This window comes from Palaemon carinicauda, chromosome 1 (assembly GCF_036898095.1).
Source record: "Palaemon carinicauda isolate YSFRI2023 chromosome 1, ASM3689809v2, whole genome shotgun sequence".
NCBI classification, from domain to species: Eukaryota; Metazoa; Arthropoda; class Malacostraca; order Decapoda; family Palaemonidae; genus Palaemon; species Palaemon carinicauda.
The window spans coordinates 203,110,949-203,135,713 of NC_090725.1; the positions used below are offsets into that span (position 1 = coordinate 203,110,949).

Below are 24,765 nucleotides of genomic sequence, written 5' to 3' on the forward strand. Positions count from 1 at the left end.
AGGGGAGCAGACCTTTGGTCAGTACTTCTTCTGAAGGAGGATTACTTTTTCCTTTTATAGGGAAACCTCCTTTAGTTTTTAGCTACAACGATTCTCTCTCCCAGTTCTAGAGAGGAGTCTAAGTGGCAAGCTATGCAATCAAACTTTATCTGGGGTTTGTTTACAAGGAAGAATGGGTCAGTTTCGGGCGTGTCTTTTGATCTCAGCTCCGCCCCTCTCATGTTCACGTAACTTTTGCTTTATGTAGCGGAATGCTGCTCTCTGGAGAAATCAGAGCGTCCCTGTATCTTGATTTTTAGATAATGTTGAGCCTATCGAATAATTAGGTCTTCCTGTCAGCAAGAAGAGTCTCTTCTGACACCAGGACGCTCAGCACCTTGTCTTTTAGAACGTTCAGCGTCTCGCTCTGTTAACCTCTCGGCTCCACGTCTTACAGGACTTTTGGCACCACGTCTTACAGGACTATCGGCGCCTCGTCTTTCAGGACGCTCGATATCAAAGTTCTAGCATGGGGCATGACTTTGAACATGAGAATCTAGGACTTCGTGATGACACTAGTCGAATCGTGTGTCGAGATCAAGGACGCCTTCGTTCTGATTTCTTGGATCTAGAAAGGAGGTTTGTTCTAGGGCAAGAATCATCGGGATAAACATGCTCAGCAGGAAGAGACTTGTTTTTCCCTCAGAATGGTCTCTCAACCCGCAAGTCTGTCAGTCTCTGGATGTTGTGGGGCAGACCTGTATCAGACCTTTTTGCCTCCAACTGGAAGAAGAGGACCCCCTAATGCTGCTCCCTAGTCCCGGATGAGGAAGTTCTGGCAGTGGACTCCTTCCTGATGGATTGGACAGGGGTGGACATGTTTGCGTTGCCCCCGTTCGAGATCATTAATCTGGTCTTCAGGAAATTCGCTCTCCTCGATTCGGGGCGAATGATCATAGCGGCTCCATTCTGGCCTGCTAGGGAATGGTTTTCGGAAGTGATGGGCATGTTGATGGACTTCCCAAGAAGACTTCGGCAAGTCCAGATCTTCTCAAACAGCCCCACTTCGAGAGGTATCATCTTACCCCCCTTGCTCTCAACTGACTTCCTTCAGACTGACTAGAAGCTTGTCAGATCTCGAGGCTTTTCGGCACAAGCGACGAAATCTATCGCCAGAGCAAGGAGGATCTCTTCACAAAGAGTCTATCGATCTAGGTGGGAGACCTTTAGAGCTTGGTGCAGGCGGCACAGGTTTCCTCATCCACTACCTTTCTGAGCCAGATTGCAGACTTCTTCTTGTACCTCAGACAGGATGCTAAGCTGGCTGTATCTACCATCGATGGATACAGCAGTATGCTCTCCGCCATCTTTAGGCATAGAGGCCTAGCGTTGTCCCAAATCAAGGTTTGCAGGACCTCATTGGGTCTTTTCAGACGACGTAATAGGTACTCTTAAACCTGGATGTGGTGTTTAAGTTTCTGTGCTCCAAGAAATTTGAACCTATCTCGCTAGCCTCTCTTCGGGTTGTAGCAAAGAAAACCCTCTCCCTTATGACTCTAGCGAATGCCAAGAGGTCAGCGAAGTCCAGGCGATTGGGAAGAGGGTGAACTTCAATTAGGATAGGGCAGTTTGTGGCTTAAGGTTCATCTTTCTCGTAACCCTGTCCTACGACGTTTGATGTCATTAACCTCACGAACCTAGTGGGTCGAGAGAAGGAAAGACTCCTCTGCCCAGTTAGGTCCCTCAAGTTTTTTTTTTGGCTCACGCTATGAATGTGAGCTGTGCATCCAACTTGTTTTGGTGTTCAGTGAAAGGTCCGCTAAAACCCGTCTAAGTATGCTTTGTCCTTTTTCCTGAGGGAGAAAATTAGGGAAGCCCACCTCTTATGTGAGGAGGAACACTTCGCCCTGTTGAAATTACGGGCTCACGAAGTGAGAGCCATTGCTACCTCTCTGGCATATCAGGAATATATGTTAGTTAGGCTATTCATGGATGCTTTTTTCTGGAGGAGCAACTCTGTCTTCGCTTCTCATTAACTTAGAGAGGTGAGAGTAGACTTTGGCAAGTGCTATACCTTGGGCCCATAAATAGCTGCGGTTTCTGTATTAGGCAAAGGAGTTAATAACCCCACTCAACCTTGGTTTATATGCATGTATGAGGGTTTGTGTTTTTATGATGGTCTGTGGACTTCGTCTTGTGGTGCGGTTCCCTCAGTCTAGATAGATAGTTTATGTCTATGTTGCAGGGTTAGGTGGTTAGTTTGAGTAAGGTTGCAGTTTTTATTATATGGGGCGAAGGTAGTTTCTGAAGTCTAGTCAAGTTGTTGGTCTTATCCCTTTGACAGACTCGATTGAGTTTTTTGCAGCTTTGCAGGCTTACTCCTGGATAACTCCTAAGGGAAAGCCACTCTAAAGGCTGTACCTTTGAATCAGCTACCTTAGCAGGCAAGGAATCAAGGTGTTTTTTATCTCCTACAACTCTTTTGTTGTTTCCCCAACGATGTTTACTGTCTGTTTCCCTCCTCCAAATGTGTGAATCAGCCATATATATATAACTGCCAGGTAAGTACTATTCATAAAAATGGAGTTTTTATGATAAAGTTTTATGAATACTTACCTGGCAGTTATATATATATTCTAAGGCCCACCCACCTCCCCTCAGGAGACAGGTCGGGCATAGATGAACTGAAGTCTTAGACATGGGAATGATTCCTTGGACCACCCTGTGACGGGTGTTACCACCTACCTCCCAACCACCACAAGGCGGTTGCCTCGTTTTGAAAAATTCTGCCGATTTAGAGATATCAGCTATATATATATAACTGCCAGGTAAGTATTCATAAAACTTTGTTTTATCATAAAAACTCCATTTTTATTTGGTGTGAAATTTAAAAAAAAAAATTGTTTTAAAGTGTATTCATTTGTAATTCATAGGTGTATTTTATGTTTATACTCTATAGTCTTGTACCTTGTTAATTTGATAGGGTTTCATAAAAAGCCAGTTAAATTTTGAGTAAGATTTGACCCTTGTCTTTCAGTTTTCATACTTTTCTGTTTGTATACCATGATGTAATTTTTAGATTTACAATATTAAATTTACTGTCATTGAAGGAATAAGTCCTGTAACACATACCTTTTGGATGCTATAATTTTTCTCTTTTCTGTGATATACAGCACTGTACACACAATGCTAGTATATGATCATAAAATGGATTGTAGGTGATTTGTTACTCATCTTCATCAACGCATGTAACTAGATTTTAGTTATTCTCTTGAATATTTCCTGAAGTTGAATACAGTGTAGGATCTGCTCATATTTTGCAGTCATTTTAAGTCTTGATATGAAATTCACGGGTAGATATGTAATAGAATTTATTTAGTTCTATTTTTCATTTAATGTTATTTACTCAGACAGCAATGCATATTTTCCATTGACATTTCACTCAAATTTTACCTTTAGGGTGTCCTGTTCTCTATCAACTTTTGTCCTGAGCAAGATGTTATTACTACTACTTCAGATGATAGAACCCTGATGATATGGAAAATTCATAAACAAGATGAAAGTAATTCTGAGGTACTGAGGTACTGGAATTGTTGTCAAATAACAGAAGAACACAAGTGTTATGGGCATGGTTCCAGGGTATGGAGGTCGCTGGTATTACCATTATGCTATATAAGTGTTGGTGAAGACTCAAAGGTGTGTGTGTGGGACCACAATGGGGCAATGAAGATGTCTTGGCTAGGTCATGATGGTGCTTGTATTTGGAGTGTTGATGCATCAGAGGATGGAACAAAAATAGTTACAGGTGGTGGTGATGGAAGTGTTAAGTCTTGGTGCCTCAGACTAGGAGAGCCCCAAATTCCTGAGGTTATGATCAGGTTGCCTTGGATTAGAAGTGATTATGAAATAAAGGCTGGCACTTACAAAACTATTTCTCAGAATAGAAGAGATTGTAAAAAGATAAAGAATGAACCAGAAACCAGTGATCTAAAGTTTGATGTGGATGTGAATACAGACAGTATAATTCAGGATTCTTTTTCTGAAATCTATAATCAGACAGGTGCAAGTGTTAATAAGATTAAAACAAACTCTGTGGTAGCAGAGGACTTTCCTAGATGTGTTGCTATTCTTGGTATAGATACATATTTAGTAATGCTGGATAGTGGAAAATTGTATAGCTGGAATTGTAAGTCATCAGAATGGTTCCTAGTTTATGAAGATAAAAGACTGAAGAAATATGGAGTGATGGAATCATGCCCGGATCAGCATTTGGTAGCTTTAGGAACCTTATGTGGTTCTGTTGTTATCTTAACTGCAGGTATGTATTAATTATTGTTCAAGTTAATCTTCTTGAAGGTAAATATTATTATTTCTGTGAATCTTCCTGAAGTTCATTGCTATTCTTCATCTGGAAGAGACAGCTCTCCCTACCAGTACAATATGTTCCCGGGTAGTGCTCTGTAGTTACAGCAGGCTGCCATAGTGAGCACATAGCTGTTGTTTATCTCATTAGCCATTCTCACTTGGTTGGCTGCAGCACCAGCACACACCCTAATCTGGAATTTTCTATATTCAAGATTTTTAAACATTTAAACTTACCCACTGGTAATATAATAATAGCTTTATGCTTCTGTCCGGCAGAAATTCAAAACTCGCAGCAATCGCATAGATATGCCAGGTATACACCAGCGCCACCACGGAGCTAGGTCGAACTATCCCTCCTAGTATCAGATTTTCTTCTGCCGCCATACTGGCTACATAGAAATGGAATTTGCTCGTGTTTAACCTGGATTTTAGCAGTACCTTGGTGATGTACTCTTGTTAAGGGTTTGAGCATTCGCTTATTGAGTGTTTGTTTTGTATTTTATCGCTATGTTATAGTGTAAAAGGTAGGATTGGAAATTTTTCAACCTATTTTTAACTAACGAAAGCATATGGCGATAGGTAAACATCTCGCCTCATCGATGACGTCACAGTCATTTGACATAAGCTTGAGTATGACTTGCATTTTCTTTCTTTTTCTACAAAGAATGATAAGTTAGTACAATCTTACAAAATATTTAGTTATATAAAATAAAAGGATTATATTATTTTAAGAAAATTTTTTTCCTTTTGGTATGCTTTCTTTGGGTAATCTTCGATCTGTTTTAAAGATTATCTTGCGTTCATGTTTATTTATGCTACGCAGTCCTCAGTCTATTGTTACAGTAATACTGTTTGTATCGATATTTATGAAAAGTAGATTTTTCTTTAAAAACTAAGTTTTTAGATTATATTAGATAAAAGGAATATGTCATTTTCCAATTATATTGGTCCTTTTAGTATTTTTTCTTTAACTAATCTCTTTACAAAGATTAAAGAGAATTAGCGTTCAGTTAATTTTTAAATATAAAACTTACCCGCTGGTTATATAATAGAGCTGAAGTCCCCTGACGCCATGGCAGAAAATTCAAATCTTGCGCTATCGAAGATACGGCAGGTGTACCAACCGCACCCTAGCGGTAGAACAGGTGGAACCACACACCATCTTCAGTTCTTCTCTCTGCCGTCATAGCTGGCTGACATATAGAAGTTTGCTCTCGTGGTTTTACTCTCTTGGGAAGTTGTTTGGTGATGTACAACGTTCTTTTTTGAGTTTAAGCTATCGTTAATTGTTTTCTCTTGTTTCTTGTCTTGAAATCTTTTTGTTTGAGATTATTTTTATTGATATTTCCCTTACTTTTTGCTCGTCGGTCTCTCACGTTTCCATTCAAAATGGCCGACTCCTCCCCTGCTCAGCGTAGGTGTGTTAGTGAAGGGTGTCGTACTCGACTTCCTAAAGGATCTATTGATCCTCATACTATTTTTTGTGAAATGTAGGGGTAAATTTTGTTCATTTGATGATAGGTGTAATGAGTGTCTTTTCTTAACTGATGATGATTTTGTTACTTTCGATCGTTATGTTAGGAGACTAGAGAGAGATAGAGTTAGGCGTAGTTCTTCACGATCTGTGGATAGAGCCTTACCTAATGTTACTGTTCCTAATCCTATTCCTTCCCCTGTGGTGGTAGATGAGGAACCTACTATGAAAGACATGTTTACTGCTATTTTGACTCTTGGTGAGAAAGTTGAGTCCTTAGCAGCCGATAGAAATACGATTTTTTCCGAGTTAAAGGTATTGAAAAACCGTGATCCTGTCGGAACTGTGGAAAGTGTTTCAGTGTCTGATGTTGGTGTATGGAAAAGTCGTGACTCTCTCGGTATTGTGACAAGTGTTGCTAATGTGTTTAGTGTTGTGGAGGGTGCGTCTGCACGATCTTGTCGTTCACCTAGCCTAAGACCTCTTTCGAGCTCTCGAACTCACGGGAGAAGTAATGTCGAACGGCTTAAGGGAACGAGAAGCGTCATCAATCGCGCAGACGTCCCCTCGAACGTTCCTGTTGCCGTAGCTCAGGTCGTTCACCCTCATCGTAGGAAAGGTGAGGTTCATGCGTTATCCCCGTCTTCCGATGAAGGGTCGGGGAGTGAGATCTGGCGTCGCGCGTCAAGACCGCTTAAACGGACGCATGATGTTTCACAGCGTCAGGAATCGCCTGTGCGGCCAGGATGTAGTTCGTGGGGTTCACCGGAACGTTTCCGTTCTCCCATCGCTTGCACTCCGGCTAAACGTCCAGATCACCGTGTTCGTGTGGATATGATTCCTTCCGATTCAGACCTTGTTACTATTCATGCACCCCCTCTTCCTTCAGATTGGCTTTCTTCTCCCGAAATGCGTGGTGACGTTGGTGCGAATATTCCTTTAAGGAGTTCTGTTGATCCTAAATGGTCTGCGCTTGTGTCTATGAAGGAACAACTCTCGTCGTTGATGGATTCTTATCAACCAGGTGTTGGCGGTATGTCTGGGCGTCAGATGTCAGACCAGTTATCGCACAGGCGTTCGATGGTCTCTGGTCTTGACGAGTTATCGCTTAGGCGGTCTCCCATTCATAGTGTCCAACGCCAGGTTGATTTTGATGAGTCGCGTCAGAGAGTTTTGGTTGACCAGTTTTCGCTTTCTGGTCGCGGGGAAGAACATCGGCGTCGACAAGTGGACGAGACGCGTCAACGATTTGAAGTAGTGGATCGCCCGCGTCAACAACTTTTGGACGCGTCGCGTCAAAACATCGATTCGCAGCGTCGACATCTTGACATCTTTGATCGTTCGCGTCAACAGTCTTCGGACTTTACGCGGCCTCTCAGCGATCTTCGACAGTTAACTTCTGATTCCAAGCGTCATTCTGTTCAACAGCAGTCGGATTCTAAGCGGTCTAGGCAGTTGTTGGTTGAAGAAGATTGTCTACCTGTCCGTGTTTCGCATCAATCTACTTCTACTTCTCCCCGTCAGGTAGACGCAGATGTTGGCTTTGACAGGCAGTCCCATCCAGACTTTGTTCCTTCGGTTCAGGCTGCAGCAGTTGCTGCACTGCCAGAAGACGAACTTGAGGAAAAGTCGGATGAGGATGATCCTATTGAGGAAGTCTCTGAGAATGAGGAGAAGCATTATCAGCATGCTGTGGATCTTCGCAAGTTTATGTTGATTCTTACTGGAATTTTCCCGGATCAGTTTACCCCTGTGGCCCCTCGTTCTCCGCCCTCTGAGTTCATCTTAGGTAAAGCTACCAAGGTTCCAGTTTATACCAAGATGGTTCTTTCTCGATCCTCTAAACGGGCCTTGAAATTAATGGGTTCATGGTTGGACTCCAAGAAATCTTTTGGCAAGACGGCTTTTGCCTTTCCTCCCGCTAGGTTAGCCTCTAAATCTAGTGTGTGGTATGAGACTGGTGAAGTGTTGGGCTTAAGTTTTCCTTCGTCTGCCCAAGGGGATTTTTCAAGTTTGGTAGATGCTTTTTGTCGTCTTGCCTTAAGGAAAACAAAGATTTGGTGGTCCATTCCAGAGTTCGACCATTTGCTTAAAGGTCTGTTCAGGGCCTTGAAAGTGTTTAATTTCTTAGACTGGGCTCTGGGGGCTTTGAGTAAGAGGGTCTCCGATATGACGGAAATGGACACTAGTGGTCTGGTTCATTTAATGTCCTGCTTAGACAAAGGTGTGAGGGATGGCTCCAACGAGCTTGCTGCCTTATTTACTGCTGGAATCCTCAAGAAAAGGGCCACGATGTGCTCTTTTCTCTCTGCAGGAGTGTCTCCCTACCAGAAAACGGGCCTTCTTTTCGCACCTTGGGCTAATACCTTATTTCCGCAAGAATTGGTAGGCGGGGTGGCTACTGCCCTCACGCAGAAGGCTACTCATGACTTGGTGACTAATACGACTAGAAAAGTTTTGCCGTCGTCGTTTTCCTCTCGTAAACCTAAGGAATCCTCTTCTGGTTTTCGACCTCAGTCCTTTCGTGGGAAGTCCTCTGGAAGAGGCTCTTTTAAACCAGAAGGGAGGAAGCCTAGAGGCAGAGGGGGTAAGTCCGGCCGAGGTAAAGTCTGACTGCCCTTTCCTTCAGACAGCAGTGGGTGCCAGGTTGACTCACTTCTGGGAGGCTTGGGAGAGGAATGGAGCGGACCCCTGGTCCGTCCAAGTGTTAAAGGAGGGCTACAAGATCCCCTTCCTGGCAAATCCTCCTTTAGTCACAGATCCGGTGGATCTTTCGCCCAAATACAGAGAGGGTCCCAAGAAGCAAGCCATGCCCCTTCAGACGTCTCTTTTATTAGAGAAGCAAGCAATAGAGGAAGTGCAGGATGTTACGTCTCCGGGGTTTTACAACCGCCTTTTTCTAATACCCAAGAGTTCCGGGGGGTGGAGACCGGTTCTGGACGTAAGTGTGCTAAATGGTTACGTCCAAAATTCGACGTTCACTATGGAGACTCAGAGAACAGTTCTGGTGGCTGTGAGGAAGGACGATTGGATGGTCTCTATAGATCTTCAGGACGCCTATTTCCACCTGCCAATTCATCCCAGCTGCAGACGTTATCTGAGGTTCATGGACGGAAACAAGGTCTTCCAGTTCAGGGCTCTTTGTTTCGGACTCTGCACGGCTCCTCTATTGTTTACCAAGATCATGCTAAATGTGGCGAGCATGCTGCATTCGAGGGGAATCAGGGCCTCTCTGTATCTGGACGATTGGCTGATAAGAGCCTCCTCAGCCGATTGTTGTTTGAAGGACCTCAAGATGACTTTGGATCTCTCCAGAGAACTGGGCCTCCTGGTGAGCTTGGAAAAATCACAACTGACTCCATCCCAGGAGATTCTTTATTTGGGGATGGAGATTCACAGTCGGAGTTTTCGGGCTTTTCCGTCGTCGGTGAGAATCCAGGCAGCCCTCCTAAAAGTCCAAACGTTCCTGAAGAGAGATCTTTGCTCCTTAAGAGATTGGATGAGCCTCCTGGGGACTCTCTCATCATTAGAGAAGTTCTTGACCCTGGGGAGGTTGCACTTGCGCCCTCTTCAGTTTCATCTCAATCGCCATTGGAAGAAAGGGGACAGCCTCGACAGGGATTGCATTCCCATCTCGGTTTCCATCAAGTCTCATCTTCAATGGTGGGACAACGAGCCCAGACTGAAAGAAGGCTTGTCTTTACTTCAGAAGAGCCCAGACCTCGTGTTGTGTTCCGACGCCTCCACCTCGGGGTGGGGAGCCACTCTAGAGAAGCAGGAGCTTTCTGGGACTTGGACGGTGGAGCAAACATCTCTCCACATCAATCAAAAGGAGCTTCTGGCTATTCATCTGGCTCTCATCGGCTTTGAAAAGCAGATCAGGGGCAAAGTGGTCCAAGTCAATGCGGACAGCACGACAGCTCTGGCCTATATTGTAAGCAAGGCGGGACCCACTCTTGGCCTCTGTACGAGATTGCAAGACTGCTTCTCGTTTGGGCAGAGGAAAGGAAGGTGACTTTTGACTCGATTCATCCAGGGGGTCAACAATGTGAGCGCAGACAGACTCAGCAGGGAAGGTCAGGTTCTCTCCACAGAATGGATTCTGCACCCGGATATCTGCAAGAGTCTGTGGCGGTTATGGGGTCGACCTCTCGTGGATCTCTTTGCCACCGCAAAGACCAAAAGGCTGGAGTGTTACTGCTCTCCGGTTCCAGATCCCGAAGCTTTTCACATAGACGCCTTTCTGATGAACTGGTCACACATGGAGGTTTATGCTTTCCCTCCGTTCAAGATCCTTTACAAAGTGATTCAGAAGTTCATTTCCCATGAAGAGACCAGAATGACACTGATAGCTCCGTTCTGGCCGTCAAGGAGCTGGTTTCCAGAGGTACTGGAATGGATGGTGGATTTCCCGAGAAGCCTTCCCGTGAGACCCGATCTTCTCAGACAGTCTTGGCCCGAAATCATCTAAACCTCCGAGCTCTACGTCTGACTGCCTTCAGACTATCGAAAAACTCGCCAGAGCTAGAGGATTTTCGAAGAAGGCAGCCAAGACAATTGCAAGGGCAAGGAGGTCTTCAACCATCAAGGTGTATCAGTCCAAGTGGGAGTTGTTCAGGGAGTGGTGTAGGACTAACGCGATTTCCTCTTCCAGTACCTCGCTTTCCCAAATAGCAGATTTTTTCTTGGACCTTAAAGTTAAGCATAACTTCTCGTCATCTACTATTAAAGGTTACAGGAGTATGTTGGCGACGGTTTTTAGACACAGGAACCTAGACCTTTCTAATAATAAGGATCTACAAGATTTGCTTAGGTCTTTTGATACGACCAAGAAGATTCAAACAGCTCCCCTTGCCTGGAATTTGGATGTTGTCCTTAAATTTCTCATGAGTGACAGATTTGAGCCTTTACACTCGGCTTCATTTAAGGACTTAACCTTGAAAACGCTTTTTCTGGTTACCCTTGCCACTGCGAAAAGAGTTAGTGAGGTACACGCTTTAAGCAGGAACATTGGTTTTCGGAATGGGAAAGCCATTTGTTCTTTGTAACTGGGGTTTCTGGCCAAGAATGAAAACCCGTCTCGGCCATGGCCCAAATCCTTCGAGATTTCTAACCTTTCTGATTTGGCTGGCGGTGAATTAGAAAGGGTACTCTGTCCAGTTAGAGCGCTACGGCTTTATGTGGACAGGACTAAGAATCTGAGGGGTAACTCAGACGCTCTGTGGTGTGCAGTTCGGAAACCCTCGATGCCCATGTCTAAGAATGCCTTGTCTTTTTTTATTAGATTGTTGATTCGAGAAGCTCATGCACAGTGTGATGAGTCAGATCAGAGGCTTCTCAAAGTCAAGACACATGAAGTCAGAGCGGTAGCGACTTCAGTGGCCTTTAAACAGAACCGTTCTCTGCAAAGTCTGATGGATACAATGTTTTGGAGAAGTAAGTCTGTTTTTGCATCCCATTATTTAAGAAATGTTCAGACTCGCTATGAGGACTTTTTTACGTTGGGTCCTTTTATAGCGGCGAATGTGATAGTAGGTGAATGATCTACCACTACGTTCCCTTTTTCCTAATACTCCTTTTCTATCTCTTGGAACTCGTTTGTTATGGTTGTTTGTGGAGATTGGTCGTCAGTCTTCCGCAATCTTTGATTTGGTTAGGTGGTCAATTTGTTCCTTGAGTGCACCCGGAACAAGGGTATTGGTTGAGGTTCTGTCATGTTATAGGTGGTTGTACCGTTTGACAGGTCCTAGAGATTTTCAGCCCGAGTGGATTACTGGATCTCTTAAGAATAGCGGACGAAATGAGGCAGAGTATCATTGCTGTCAGCTTCCTTATCAGGTGAGAACCCTTAAGTTTATTGTATGTAACCCTTAAGTGAATTTTCTATATGTAGCTGTCTCTGACCCGCCACCAAGGGGTGTCAATCAGCTCTTTTATATAACCAGCGGGTAAGTTTTATATTTAAAAATGATATTTTCATAATAAAATAAATTTTTGAATATACTTACCCGCTGGTTATATAAATTTAACACCCACCCTCCTCCCCTCTAGAGACTACCTATGATATGGCTATGAGGCATGGAAGAACTGGAGATGGTGTGTGGTTCCACCTGTTCTACCGCTAGGGTGCAGTTGGTACACCTGCCGTATCTTCGATAGCGCGAGATTTGAATTTTCTGCCATGGCGTCAGGGGACTTCAGCTCTTTTATTTAACCAGGGGGTAAGTATATTCAAAAGTTTATTTTATTATGAAAATATCATTTTTATATAATGTAGTATTCATGACAATCAATATAGTCTCACGATTCTTTGGATCGTTGTTTACTTGTTCGTTTTTGGAATATAAAATTTATTCGTATATTATTTATAAGTTTTCAATATTAATCTTACCCGATGATCATGTAGCTGTCAACTCCGTTGCCCGACAGAAATCTACGGTCGGGATACGCCAGCGATCGCTATCCAGGTGGGGGTGTACTCAACAGCGCCATCTGTGGTCAGGTACTCAAGTACTTCTTGTCAACAAGAACTCAATTTTTCCTCTGTCGTGCCGCCGGCAAGACCTACTTGGATACGCTGTTGATTTTGGAGTCTTTTGTTCACGTTTTGGTGATGTATTTGCTCTAAAGTTTAGCCTTCGCTGTTCAGGAAGCTTTATCCTTAGCTTAGCAAGCTTTTGGAATTAATTTGATTTATTGGTTAACGAACTTTGCTTAATTTTGGAATTCCCCCTTGACTACTTCTAATTCAAGATGTCTGACCATTCCCAAGTTCCTAAATACAGGCAGTGTAGTGTTAGGACTTGTACTAGGCGTGTTCCGAAGGCCTCTATAGATCCTCACACCGTATGTTCCAATTGTAGGGGTAAATCCTGTCAATTGGAAGATCGATGTGGGGAATGTGCTGGGCTTTCGGAATTCGATTTTAACGAATTCCTTAGATATGCACGTAGGTTAGAGAAGGAGAGAGATAGGAGGAGTTCTTCTCGCTCTGTGGATTTTTCCTCTCCCCATGCCCCTCAACCTTTTCCTTCCCCTGTGGTGGTGACTCCCGAACCTGCTACGAGTGCTCAGCCTGCAATGGCTGATATGTTGCGTGCCATTCAGGCTCCCGGTGAGAAGGTGGAGTCGTTGGTTAGTGACCGCAATCAGCTCTTGGCAGATGTCAGAGAGCTGAAAGCGAAGAGTGCAGTGGGAAGTGTTAGTGCTAGTGATGTGCATAGTGTCAGTGTCAGTGTTGCGCATGAGGGTACATCTGTGCGTGCCAGTCGTCCTCCCAGTCCGGGACCTCTTGCAAGCTCCCAAGCCCAGGGGAGAAGCAATGTCGAAGGACCAAAGGGTTCGGCAGGCCTTGATCGGCGCACGGATGTATCCTCAGTGGTTGCGGACGTATCTGTTAAGGATCGTCCCATCCACATACAGACGAATGAGCCCTTACATTCCTCGTCTGTGGAAGAGGTTTCCAGGAGGAAACGGTGGACCAAGGTCTCACGACCGCTCAAACGTAAGGTCCCTTCCGAGCTAGTCCAACGGCCCAGGTGTAGCCACTGGGTCAGTTCGGACTCGCCACAGTCATCTGATGACTGCACACCTCCCAAGAGAGGTAGAGTGGTCCCTCAACAGGCTACTGCTCCGTCTGTTGTTGCTCCAACCACAGTAGACCCTAAGTGGTCCATGCTGCAGACTATGCAGTCTCAGCTTGCGGCATTCATGCAGGAGTATCATGCCGAGAAGGTTAACACCTCTCCTGTTAACCTACAACCCGCAGAGGTCGTGCGTTCAGCAGATACTGCGGCTGCCTGCTCCCACACCCCACCTGTGAGAGCTCCTCCACCGATGCGCAGTCCTCCCTGCCAGACGCATGTTCTTGCTGCACCATCTGCTAACATGCGTGAGCTGCCGCATCAGGAGTTGCCGGGTTCCAGCACTATGCGGCATTCTCCTCAGCCCATGCAGCATGCTCTGCAGACCTTACAGCATGCTCCGCATACCATGCAGCATGAGCCGCATACCTTACAGCATGCTCTGCATACCATACCGCATGCTCCTCAGCCCACCGCAGCCCCTCCCACACACCAGCCCTCTGCTTTTGTTGTTGCCAGCTCGCAGACTGTCCAGCAGAGGCATGATGTTGGACCCGCAGGTACGCATGCACCCGTTCTGCAGGATTCAGCCGTTCAGCTTGCTGCTCTGCCTTTGCCACTCACAACTCAACTTTCGGATGATGATGTATCGGATGATGAAGCTGCTCACCTGGATGAACCTCACTCTGATGTTGAAGGACACAAGTCTTCGCCACCCTCCTTAGACTTTCGCAAAGTCCTTGCCTTGTTCAGGGACTTGTATCCTGAGCATTTTGTGTCTGCAACCCCTCGTTCTCCTCCCTCCGAGTTTGCTCTGGCATGCAGTCTGCTGCGCCTGCCTTCACCAAGCTTGTTCTCGCCAGATCATCTAGGAGAGCTTTGAGGGTTATGGGGGACTGGTTGCATTCCAAGAAGCAACTGGGAAGGACCTCTTTTGTGTTTCCTCCTCCCAAGCTTGCTTCTAAGTCGAGCGTCTGGTATGCCACGGGAGAGGAACCTGGCTTGGGGGTTCCTGCCTCTGCCCAGGCCGACTTCTCAAGTCTGGTTGACTCTCCCCGCAGGTTGGCTATGAGACGTTCGAAGATCTGCTGGTCCTTTTCCGATCTAGATCATCTGTTGAAGGGAGTCTTTCGTGCCTTCGAGATATTCAACTTCCTCGATTGGTGTTTGGGAGCCTTAAGCAGGAAGACTTCCCCTTCAGATAAGGACTCGGCCATGCTGATCATGTCTAGCATGGACAAGGCAATTCGGGATGGGTCTGGTGAACTTGCGGCTTCATATGTATCAGGAGTCCTCAAGAAGAGAGAACATCTTTGCTCCTTCTTATCTGCTGGTATCACTCCTTGCCAGAAGTCAGAGTTGTTGTTTGCTCCTCTCTCCAAGTGTCTGTTTCTGGAGGAGTTGATTAAAGGGATGGCTGCCTCACTTATCCAGAAGGATACTCATGATCTGATGGCTTCTTCTGCACGTAAGGCTAAAACCTTACCTTCCGTGCCTAGACCCTTCCGCCCTGCAGCAGTTGATACACCTGCTTCTAGGTTCATCCCGCCCTTTCGTGGCAGAACCTCCAGCAGAGGAGGTACCCGTGCAGACAGTCACCGTGGCAAGTCCAAGAAGGGTTCCAAGTCCGCAAAAGGCAAGTTTTGACTGCCTTCCTCTCCAGACAGCAGTAGGAGCCAGACTCAAGACCTTCTGGCAAGCTTGGGAGAGCAGAGGTGCAGACGCTCAGTCTGTGAAGTGGCTAAGGGAGGGATACAGAATTCCGTTCTGCCGCAATCCCCCTCTAGCTACATCTCCCATCAACCTCTCTCCCAACTACAAGGAGAAGGACAAGAGGCTAGCGTTGCAACAAGAGGTGTCGCTCTTGCCACAAAAGGAAGCGGTGGTCATAGTCCGGGATCATCAATCCCCGGGCTTTTACAACCGTCTCTTCCTGGTAGCCAAGAAGACAGGAGGTTGGAGACCGGTGCTGGACGTCAGTGCTCTCAATGCTTTTGTCACCAAGCAGACGTTCACGATGGAGACGACGAAGTCGGTCCTAGCAGCGGTCAGGCAGGAGGACTGGATGGTCTCGTTAGACCTGAAAGACGCATACTTTCACGTCCCCATCCATCCAGACTCCCAACCTTTCCTAAGATTCGTCTTTGGAAAGGTTGTGTACCAGTTCCAAGCCCTGTGCTTTGGCCTAAGCACGGCACCTCTTGTGTTTACCAGACTGATGAGGAATATTGCGAAATTCCTTCACTTGGCAGACATCAGAGCCTCCCTCTATTTAGACGACTGGCTTTTAAGAGCTCCCACAAGTCGTCGCTGTCTGGAGAATCTCAGATGGACTATGGATCTGACCAAGGAACTGGGCCTCCTGGTCAATTTAGAGAAGTCCCAGCTCGTCCCATCCCAGACCATTGTCTACCTGGGTATGGAGATTCAGAGTCGAGCTTTTCGGGCTTTTCCGTCGGCCCCAAGGATCAACTAAGCCCTAGAATGCATCCAGAGCATGCTGAGAAGGAACCGATGCTCAGTCAGGCAGTGGATGAGTCTAACAGGGACACTTTCATCGCTGGCCCTGTTCATCGAGTTAGGGAGACTCCACCTCCGCCCCCTTAAGTTTCATCTAGCTGCTCACTGGATAAAGGACATGACGCTAGAGACGGTCTCAGTTCCTGTTTCCGAAGAGATGAGGTCTACTCTAACGTGGTGGAAGAACAGCATTCTTCTCAAGGAAGGTCTACCTTTGGCTGTTCAGACCCCCGACCACCGTCTCTTCTCGGACGCATCAGACACGGGCTGGGGTGCGACATTGGACGGACAGGAATGCTCGGGAACATGGAATCAGGAGCAAAGGACACTTCACATCAATTGCAAGGAGTTGTTGGCGGTTCATCTGGCCTTGATAAACTTCAAGTCCCTCCAGCTAAACAAGGTGGTGGAGGTGAACTCCGACAACACCACAGCCTTGGCTTACATCTCCAAGCAGGGAGGGACTCATTCGAGGAAGTTGTTCGAGATCGCAAGGGACCTCCTCATTTGGTCAAAAGATCGAAAGCTCACGCTGGTAACGAGGTTCATTCAGGGCGATATGAATGTCATGGCAGATCGCCTCAGCCGGAAGGGTCAGGTCATCCCCACAGAGTGGACCCTTCACAAGAATGTTTGCAGCAGACTTTGGGCCCTGTGGGGTCAGCCAACCATAGATCTGTTCGCTACCTCGATGACCAAGAGGCTCCCGTTGTATTGTTCTCCGATTCCAGACCCAGCAGCAGTTCACGTGGATGCCTTTCTGCTGGATTGGTCCCATCTCGACCTGTATGCATTCCCGCCGTTCAAGATTGTCAATAGGGTACTTCAGAAGTTCGCCTCTCACAAAGGGACACGGCTGACGTTGGTTGCTCCCCTCTGGCCCGCGAGAGAATGGTTCACAGAGGTACTGCAATGGCTGGTCGACGTTCCCAGGACTCTTCCTCTAAGAGTGGACCTTCTGCGTCAACCTCACGTAAAGAAGGTACACCCAAACCTCCACGCTCTTCGTCTGACTGCCTTCAGACTATCGAAAGACTCTCAAGAGCTAGAGGCTTTTCGAAGGAGGCAGCCAGAGCGATTGCCAGAGCAAGGAGGACATCCACTCTCAGAGTCTATCAGTCTAAATGGGAAGTCTTCCGAAGCTGGTGCAAGGCCAATGCAGTTTCCTCAACCAGTACCACTGTAACCCAGATTGCTGACTTCCTGTTACATCTAAGGAACGTAAGATCCCTATCAGCTCCTACGATCAAGGGTTACAGAAGTATGTTGGCAGCGGTTTTCCGCCACAGAGGCTTGGATCTTTCCACCAACAAAGATCTACAGGACCTCCTTAGGTCTTTTGAGACCTCAAAGGAACGTCGGTTGTCCACTCCAGGCTGGAATCTAGACGTGGTCCTAAGGTTCCTTATGTCATCAAGATTTGAACCGCTCCAATCAGCCTCTTTTAAGGACCTCACATTAAAAACTCTTTTCCTCGTGTGCTTAGCAACAGCTAAAAGAGTAAGTGAGATCCACGCCTTCAGCAGGAACATAGGTTTCACATCTGAAACGGCTACATGTTCCTTGCAGCTCGGTTTTTTGGCTAAAAACGAGCTTCCTTCACGTCCTTGGCCTAAGTCGTTCGAGATCCCAAGCCTGTCCAACTTGGTGGGGAACGAACTGGAGAGAGTACTTTGCCCAGTTAGAGCTCTTAGGTACTATCTAAGAAGGTCAAAACCTTTACGAGGACAATCAGAAGCCTTATGGTGTGCTATCAAGAAGCCTTCTCTACCAATGTCTAAGAACGCAGTTTCTTACTACATCAGGCTTCTGATTAGAGAAGCACATTCTCATCTGAAGGAAGAAGACCTTGCTTTGCTGAAGGTAAGGACACATGAAGTGAGAGCTGTGGCTACTTCAGTGGCCTTCAAACAGAACCGTTCTCTGCAGAGTGTTATGGATGCAACCTATTGGAGAAGCAAGTCAGTGTTCGCATCATTCTATCTCAAAGATGTCCAGTCTCTTTACGAGAACTGCTACACCCTGGGACCATTCGTAGCAGCGAGTGCAGTAGTAGGTGAGGGCTCAGCCACTACATTCCCATAATCCCATAACCTTTTTAACCTTTCTCTTGAATACTTTTTATTGTTGTTTTTGGGTTGTACGGTCGGCTAAGAAGCCTTCCGCATCCTGGTTGATTTGGCGGGTGGTCAATTCTTTCTTGAGAAGCGCCGAGGTTAGAGGTTGTGATGAGGTCCTTTAGTATGGGTTGCAGCCCTTTATACTTCAGCACCTAAGAGTCGTTCAACATCCTAAGAGGACCGCTACGCTCAGTAAAGAAGACGTACTTAATAAAGGCAGAGTAATGGTTCAAGTCGACTTCCTTACCAGGTACTTATTTATTTTATGTTTGTTATTTTGAATAACTAATAAAATGAAATACGGGATACTTAGCTTCTTTGTTAACATGTATGCTGGTCTCCACCCACCACCCTGGGTGTGAATCAGCTACATGATCATCGGGTAAGATTAATATTGAAAAATTTTATTTTCATTAGTAAAATAAATTTTTGAATATACTTACCCGATGATCATGAATTAAAGAACCCGCCCTTCCTCCCCATAGAGAACCAGTGGACCGAGGAGAAAATTGAGTTCTTGTTGACAAGAAGTACTTGAGTACCTGACCACAGATGGCGCTGTTGAGTACACCCCCACCTGGATAGCGATCGCTGGCGTATCCCGACCGTAGATTTCTGTCGGGCAACGGAGTTGACAGCTACATGATCATCGGGTAAGTATATTCAAAAATTTATTTTACTAATGAAAATAACATTGTTCCAATTGTTAAATGTGACTATTCGTCTTTCATTGGAACCCCTTAATATTAAGGGTTGATTTAAATATATAGATATATTCTTTATTCCTATATCTATTCATGTAATAGTTAATATTTTGTTACATTTTATATGGGATTCAGTGACTATTGCATTCCCATTCAAGCCCTTGACAGAATAGTAAGTTCTCCCCCTATGGGCGTGTATACTTTTGGTTTTATACCAAAGAGTCAAAAATGCAATTGTTCCCTAACTGAAATACAAACCACGCTATTTAATATGGGTAATAACTTTTAATGTATGGTAAGCAAGCTTTGATAATTTTTTGGGGCATGGGAAAAATGAGTTCCATGGTGGTGTAGCCCTTGAAATGTATGGATACTACAATGTACGTCAGGTTAAGTGGGGGTTACTTCAATTCAGTACATATTCCCTGAATTATTTCTTACAACTCGAACACAACAGTGATTATTTGATGGTTTTGATAAGCATTTTCAATGAACTGTTAGGTTTGGTCTTCATTAAAATATGCCTTCGCTCCAATACTATAAATTTCCAGTACCAATTGAAATCAGAATTGTTTGAAACAATAAGTATGAAGTAGGTGATTGAATGATACTTCAATATTTAGTTAAATACATGATCTATATATTTTTCCACTTAAGTAATTATCTTATGTTTTATCATTTTTTTTACTGTGATTTGTAGTGCAAACAACCCATTTTTCTACCCCACTATATCAATACACTTTTGTGGAATGCCACTGGGAAACCAGAGTTTGTTCCGTAACTTACATACAAACCACGCTATTTAATAGGGGTTATTACTTTCGGCGTAGCTGAAATGACGAGCCATTAGAATTTTAACGAGGGTTTACTACCCCACCGCTAGTTAGCAGGGGGTAGGGAGGGTAGCTTGCTAACCCCCCCCCCCCACACACACACCCGTGCTGAGTTCACTTTGCTCTCGGCTCGGGTGCTAGACGGACGTGTCCGCTGTCACCCTCGCCTTTCTGACAGCCATTTGACTGATCTTTTGTTTGCTTTTTCTTTTCAACAGAGTGTTTGTGAAGTTGGCCTCTGTGATGTGGAAGTGTCCCGGTTTACCTGACCGCCCTTGTGGAACTTATATGTCGGCGGTCGAAACGGACCCTCACACCTTATGTCCTTTCTGTAGGGGCCAACGGTGTGATAGAGATAATGTATGTGGTGAGTGTGGGGAGTGGTCTACCTCCCAGTGGGAGAGGTTTTCCTGGCGCCGGAAGAAGTCCATAAGGGATATTTCTCCTTCGAAGAGTTCTTTGAAAGGGGAAAAACCCAAGGCTTCTTCTTCCGTGCCCCAAACCTCCTCCGAAGCTCCCACTCGATCGGTTTCTTCCAAGAAACTGTCGAGTGGTAGCGTAGGCCGCAGTTCTGTTGACCGATCTCGGGGTTTGGGAGAGGGAGTTGCCTCCCATAGCGAGGCAGCTCCTCCTCCTCCCCCAGGGGAGGATATTGATTCTCATGTTAATGTGTCTAACCATGATTTGTTACAGCTTTGGCCTTCCTTGGGGCTTCAGGGTTCGCCCTCCAAGGAAGCCTTGTTTGACATGATCAAGTTAGGAGCAGCTGTCAAACAGTCGCCGACTTTAGCAGAGGTTGATCCTCTGTCTATCGTCGATATTGTTGTGGCAGAGGCTTCTGATGAGTTGGGTCAAACCTCTGCTCCTGATGTAGCTGAAGGCTTAGTTCCCCCTCCGAACATCCTTTTGAGGGAGGAACTAAGTCCAACGGTCTCTCCTGCAAGTGATTCTCCCCCTCGGGGGAGTTCACTGACAGAGACTCCTCTTCGAAGGACTGCCTTCCAACGTTCTTCTGCGCGCCCACGGGCAAAGGGGAAGATAATCTCTTCCCCTGCTCGTCAGCGCTCGCCAGCACGCCTTCCTTCACCTACGCGCCATCGCGCGCAGTCTCCATCGCGCGCGCTCTGCGTGCCCATCTGTTGCAGTTCAGGATGTGCTCCCTCATGCGTGCCCGCGCGCAAGGGATATTTCCCCTGCGCGCGCCCAACATTTTCTCCCTCACGAGCTCGGTATGATCCTGTGCGCCTGCGCGCGCGCGAACAATCGCCTTCGCGTGCGCGAGTGCTTATTCAGCCTGCTGTGCGCTCGCCTTTATCACCAGAACGCGCCCCTGCGTGCCATCGTTCGCCCACGTGCGCCCTCACCTGCGCGCCATCGCTCACCCACGCGCGCCATCGCTCGCCCACGCGCGCCATCGCTCGCCCACGCGCGCCATCGCTCGCCCACGCGCGCCATCGCTCGCCCACGCGCGCCATCGCTCGCCCACGCGCGCCATCGCTCGCCCACGCGCGCCATCGCTCGCCCACGCGCGCCATCGCTCGCCCACGCGCGCCATCGCTCGCCCACGCGCGCCATCGCTCGCCCACGCGCGCCATCGCTCGCCCACGCGCGCCATCGCTCGCCCACGCGCGCCATCGCTCGCCCACGAGCGCCATCGCTCGCCCACGCGCGCCATCGCTCGCCCACGCGCGCCATCGCTCGCCCACGCGCGCCATCGCTCGCCCACGCGCGCCATCGCTCGCCCACGCGCGCCATCGCTCGCCCACGCGCGCCATCGCCTGCGCGCCAGCGCTCGCCCGCGCGCCCATGCACGCCCTCGCCATCGCCTACGCACCAGCGCTTTAATACGCGCCAGCGCTCTCCTGCGCGCCAATTATCTCCCGTGCACCAGCGCTCCCCCCACCCCCGCTCCAGCCTGCACGTGAATTCTCTATTGCACACCAGCGCGATCCCGCACGCCAGTATTCACCTGTGCGTCAGCAAAGACCTGCGCGTAATTATTCTCGGGCCACAAATTCTTTGTAGGTGAGACAGCAGGCACAATGCAGCTCTCACCTGCGCGCCGGTGCTTTCCTGTACATTCGCACTCTCCTGCGCGCCAACTTTCACCCGCGCATGTGCGCCAATACTCTCCCGCGTGCCAATATTCTCCTGCGCGCGTGCGCCCCCGTGCCAATACTCTCCCGCGCGCACCCGCACCAACAGACACAAGCGCAGGATCTACACCCGGAAAGGTCACCATCGCCTCATTCCCCTCCCCACAAACGTATTCTAGCGTGCCCTGTGGGAGTAGGGAAACAGGCACAAGCAGAGGGGTTCAGGATCCCTAAACTGCCTTTTAATGCGGACCCACCTATTACAGTGACTCCTCGTAGGGAACTTTCGGTCCCTTTCCCTTCAGAGGATCTGTCTGACTGTGTATCATTAGAGCAACCTATAGCTCTGGACTCAAGACACGGAACCATGGCTTCCTCTACCTCTTTGAAGAGGAAAAGAGGAGTTTCTGACGCAGTCACTTCCCCGAGGGTGAAGCTGACTCCGTGCAGACCATCAAGGCAATTCCCTCCAGTTTCTACCCAGGGATACTCTCCCTCCCTGTCGGATGAAGACCATTCTTCACCAAGGGAATTGCGCGAGGAGAGACACTCTTCCATCGCACCATTGGAGGAAACCTCCCTTCACGCAGAGAGTTCCCCTCAATCTGAGACCAGGAGGGACATGACACTCAGGCCTTCAATGTTGGAGTCTTAACTCCTTCCTCGGAAGGAGTCCATAGACTCCAAGACTCTGCCAAAGTCCTCCACCAGGGCTAGAACGGAAACAACCAGCCACTCAAGGAATGTTCGCAACTCACCCCAAGAATAGCTCTTGGGGATAGAAGGAGACTTCGCTGCAAGTCCAGCATCTGGAGGAGACCAACAAGAATCAGAACAGGCATTCTAGCAGGTTCAGACTCTAATGAGGGTTCTCAATGGGTTTTCCGACCCAGAGATACTCCCTCGAGAGGGCAAGGACACGGTCTTAGACCGCGTCTTTGGCACTCAGAAACCCTCAAAGACCAGTGCATTCTTGCCCTGGTCTCAAGGGTTAAAGAGTACTAGGGACAAGATCACCCAACAGCTCTCCGAGTTTGCCTCCTCCAACCGTGCTGGCTCTACAAACAAGCTCCTCCCACCTCCTCGCGTACAGCAGAGGAGGTACTTTGAGGTCTTGGAGGAACCCAGTTCAGCTCTTCCACTTCACCATTCTCTGGAAGAGCTAACCAGGGGAGTCCCTCTTGAGAGACTTTCCAGCTGGCAAGTCTCGTTCTCGGCGGCTGACTTCCAGGAGAAGGTCACTAAGTATGTGATGCAAGCTACTTCGTGGCTGGACATCTTGTTAGGGACCTTAGATATCCTGATGCGATCTGAGGATTTTTCCAAGGAGCGTACCAGGAAGGCAATGGAGACCTTTTACTCTCAGGCACTCGCACGATCGAGTTTCTTGCCCACCAAGTTTCAAACTTGTGGGCAAACACTATCTTGAAACGTCGAGATGCAGTGTCTGAGAGGTTCCACCAACAGGTCCCAAGCGTCGAGATAAATAGGCTCAGACATTCCTCCCTAGAGGGGTCCCATCTGTTTGAGCCTAAGGATGTGGAACTTGCTGCTGAGAGGTGGAGGAAGTCTCATCGAGACTCCCTCCTCCATAGGGCTTTAACAACTAAGCCCTATAAACCTTCAGCACCTCAGCAGTCCCGTCCAACCAAGACCATAACGATGAAACCAGCAGCGAAGACAGTGGTGTCTAATAGGCCCTTTCCTGTCAAGGACATGAAAGGCAAAAAGTCCTCCAGGGGAGGAAAGAATCCTAGAGGGAGCAGCCGAGGCCGCAAACGCTAGGATAGGCACTCCCCTTGTGTTTCCACCAGTGGGGGGATGCCTACAAATTTGCTCAGACAGGTGGAAGCAACTCGGGGCTGATTCCTGGACAATCTCTGTGATCCGTCTAGGATGTCGTTTCATAACATCTCTACCTCCCCTGACCAGGAATCCAGTGTCAATAGACTCCCTTGCCATGGGATTGGCAAGGAGGCAGGCCCTTCTGGCGGAAGTCCAGACCCTGTTGAAGAAAGGCGCTCTCCAAGAGGTCCTCGACAGGTCCCCAGGCTTCTTCAGTTGACTCTTTCTTGTAAGAAAGACGTCTGGAGGCTGGGGACCAGTCATCGACCTCTCATCCCTGAACAAGTTTGTCAAACAAACTCCGTTCAGCGTGGAGACGGCAGACACAGTCAGACTAGCAGTAAGACCTCAAGACTTCATGTGTACACTGGACCTAAAGGACGCATACTTCCAGATCCCTGTCCATCCGTCTTCAAGGAAGTACTGTACTTAAGATTCGGCCTAGACAATAGAAAGTACCAGTTCAAGGTGCTGTGCTTCGGTCTTTCTACAGCACCTCAAGTTTTCACCAGAGTGTTTGCCATAGTGTCATCTTGGGCACACAGGATTGGCATCCGTCTCCTCTGTTATCTATACGACTGGCTAATCCTAGCAGACTTGGTGTCAACCCTTCTTCAACACCGAGTCAAACTTCTGAGACTTTTCCAGGATCTGGGGATCATGGTAAATCTCGAGAAGTCTTCTCTGCTTCCTACACAGAGACTGGTATACTTAGGCATGATCATAGACACCAATCTCCACAAAGCCTTCCCATTAGACGACAGGATAACAAGGCTGAGAAAGGTCGCAAGACCCTTTCTCAGACGAGAAGAACTTCCAGCCCAAATGTGGTTACGTCTCCTTTGTCACCTTTCATCGCTGGCCAGTCTAATTCCCAATGGTCCCCTCAGGATGAGATCCCTCCAGTGGCAACTCAAATCATGGTGAAATCAAACTCGCTATTCCCCGGACATCCGGATCCCCATGGGATCAGCGGAACTGACAGACCTCCAGTGGTGGGTGACAGACGAGAACCTACGAAAAGGAGTGGACCTTCTCGTCCTCCCCCGGATTTGATGCTGTTCTTAGACGCTTCATAAAAAGGGTGAGGGGCCCACGTGTGGCACCACATGACCTCAGGCCTCTGGTCAGAGTCAGAAAAGGCCTTCTTTCTAGCCCTTCAACAGTTCCAATAGTTCCTGTAGGGCCACTCAGTGGTGGGGATGAGCGATCACCATAGTAGTGGCTTACATCAACAAACAAGGCT

General features: G+C 47.5%; 1 protein-coding gene across 1 annotated transcript in view; it reads left to right on the forward strand.

Moving 5' to 3' along the window:
* LOC137637807 (tRNA (34-2'-O)-methyltransferase regulator WDR6) overlaps positions 1–24,765 on the forward strand; it is a 408,022-nt gene that overhangs the window by 76,087 nt on the left and 307,170 nt on the right. The window contains exon 4 of the mRNA XM_068369918.1: positions 3,439–4,297. Within this exon, the coding sequence (XP_068226019.1) occupies positions 3,439–4,297 (859 nt within the window). The remainder of the gene's footprint in view (positions 1–3,438; positions 4,298–24,765) is intronic.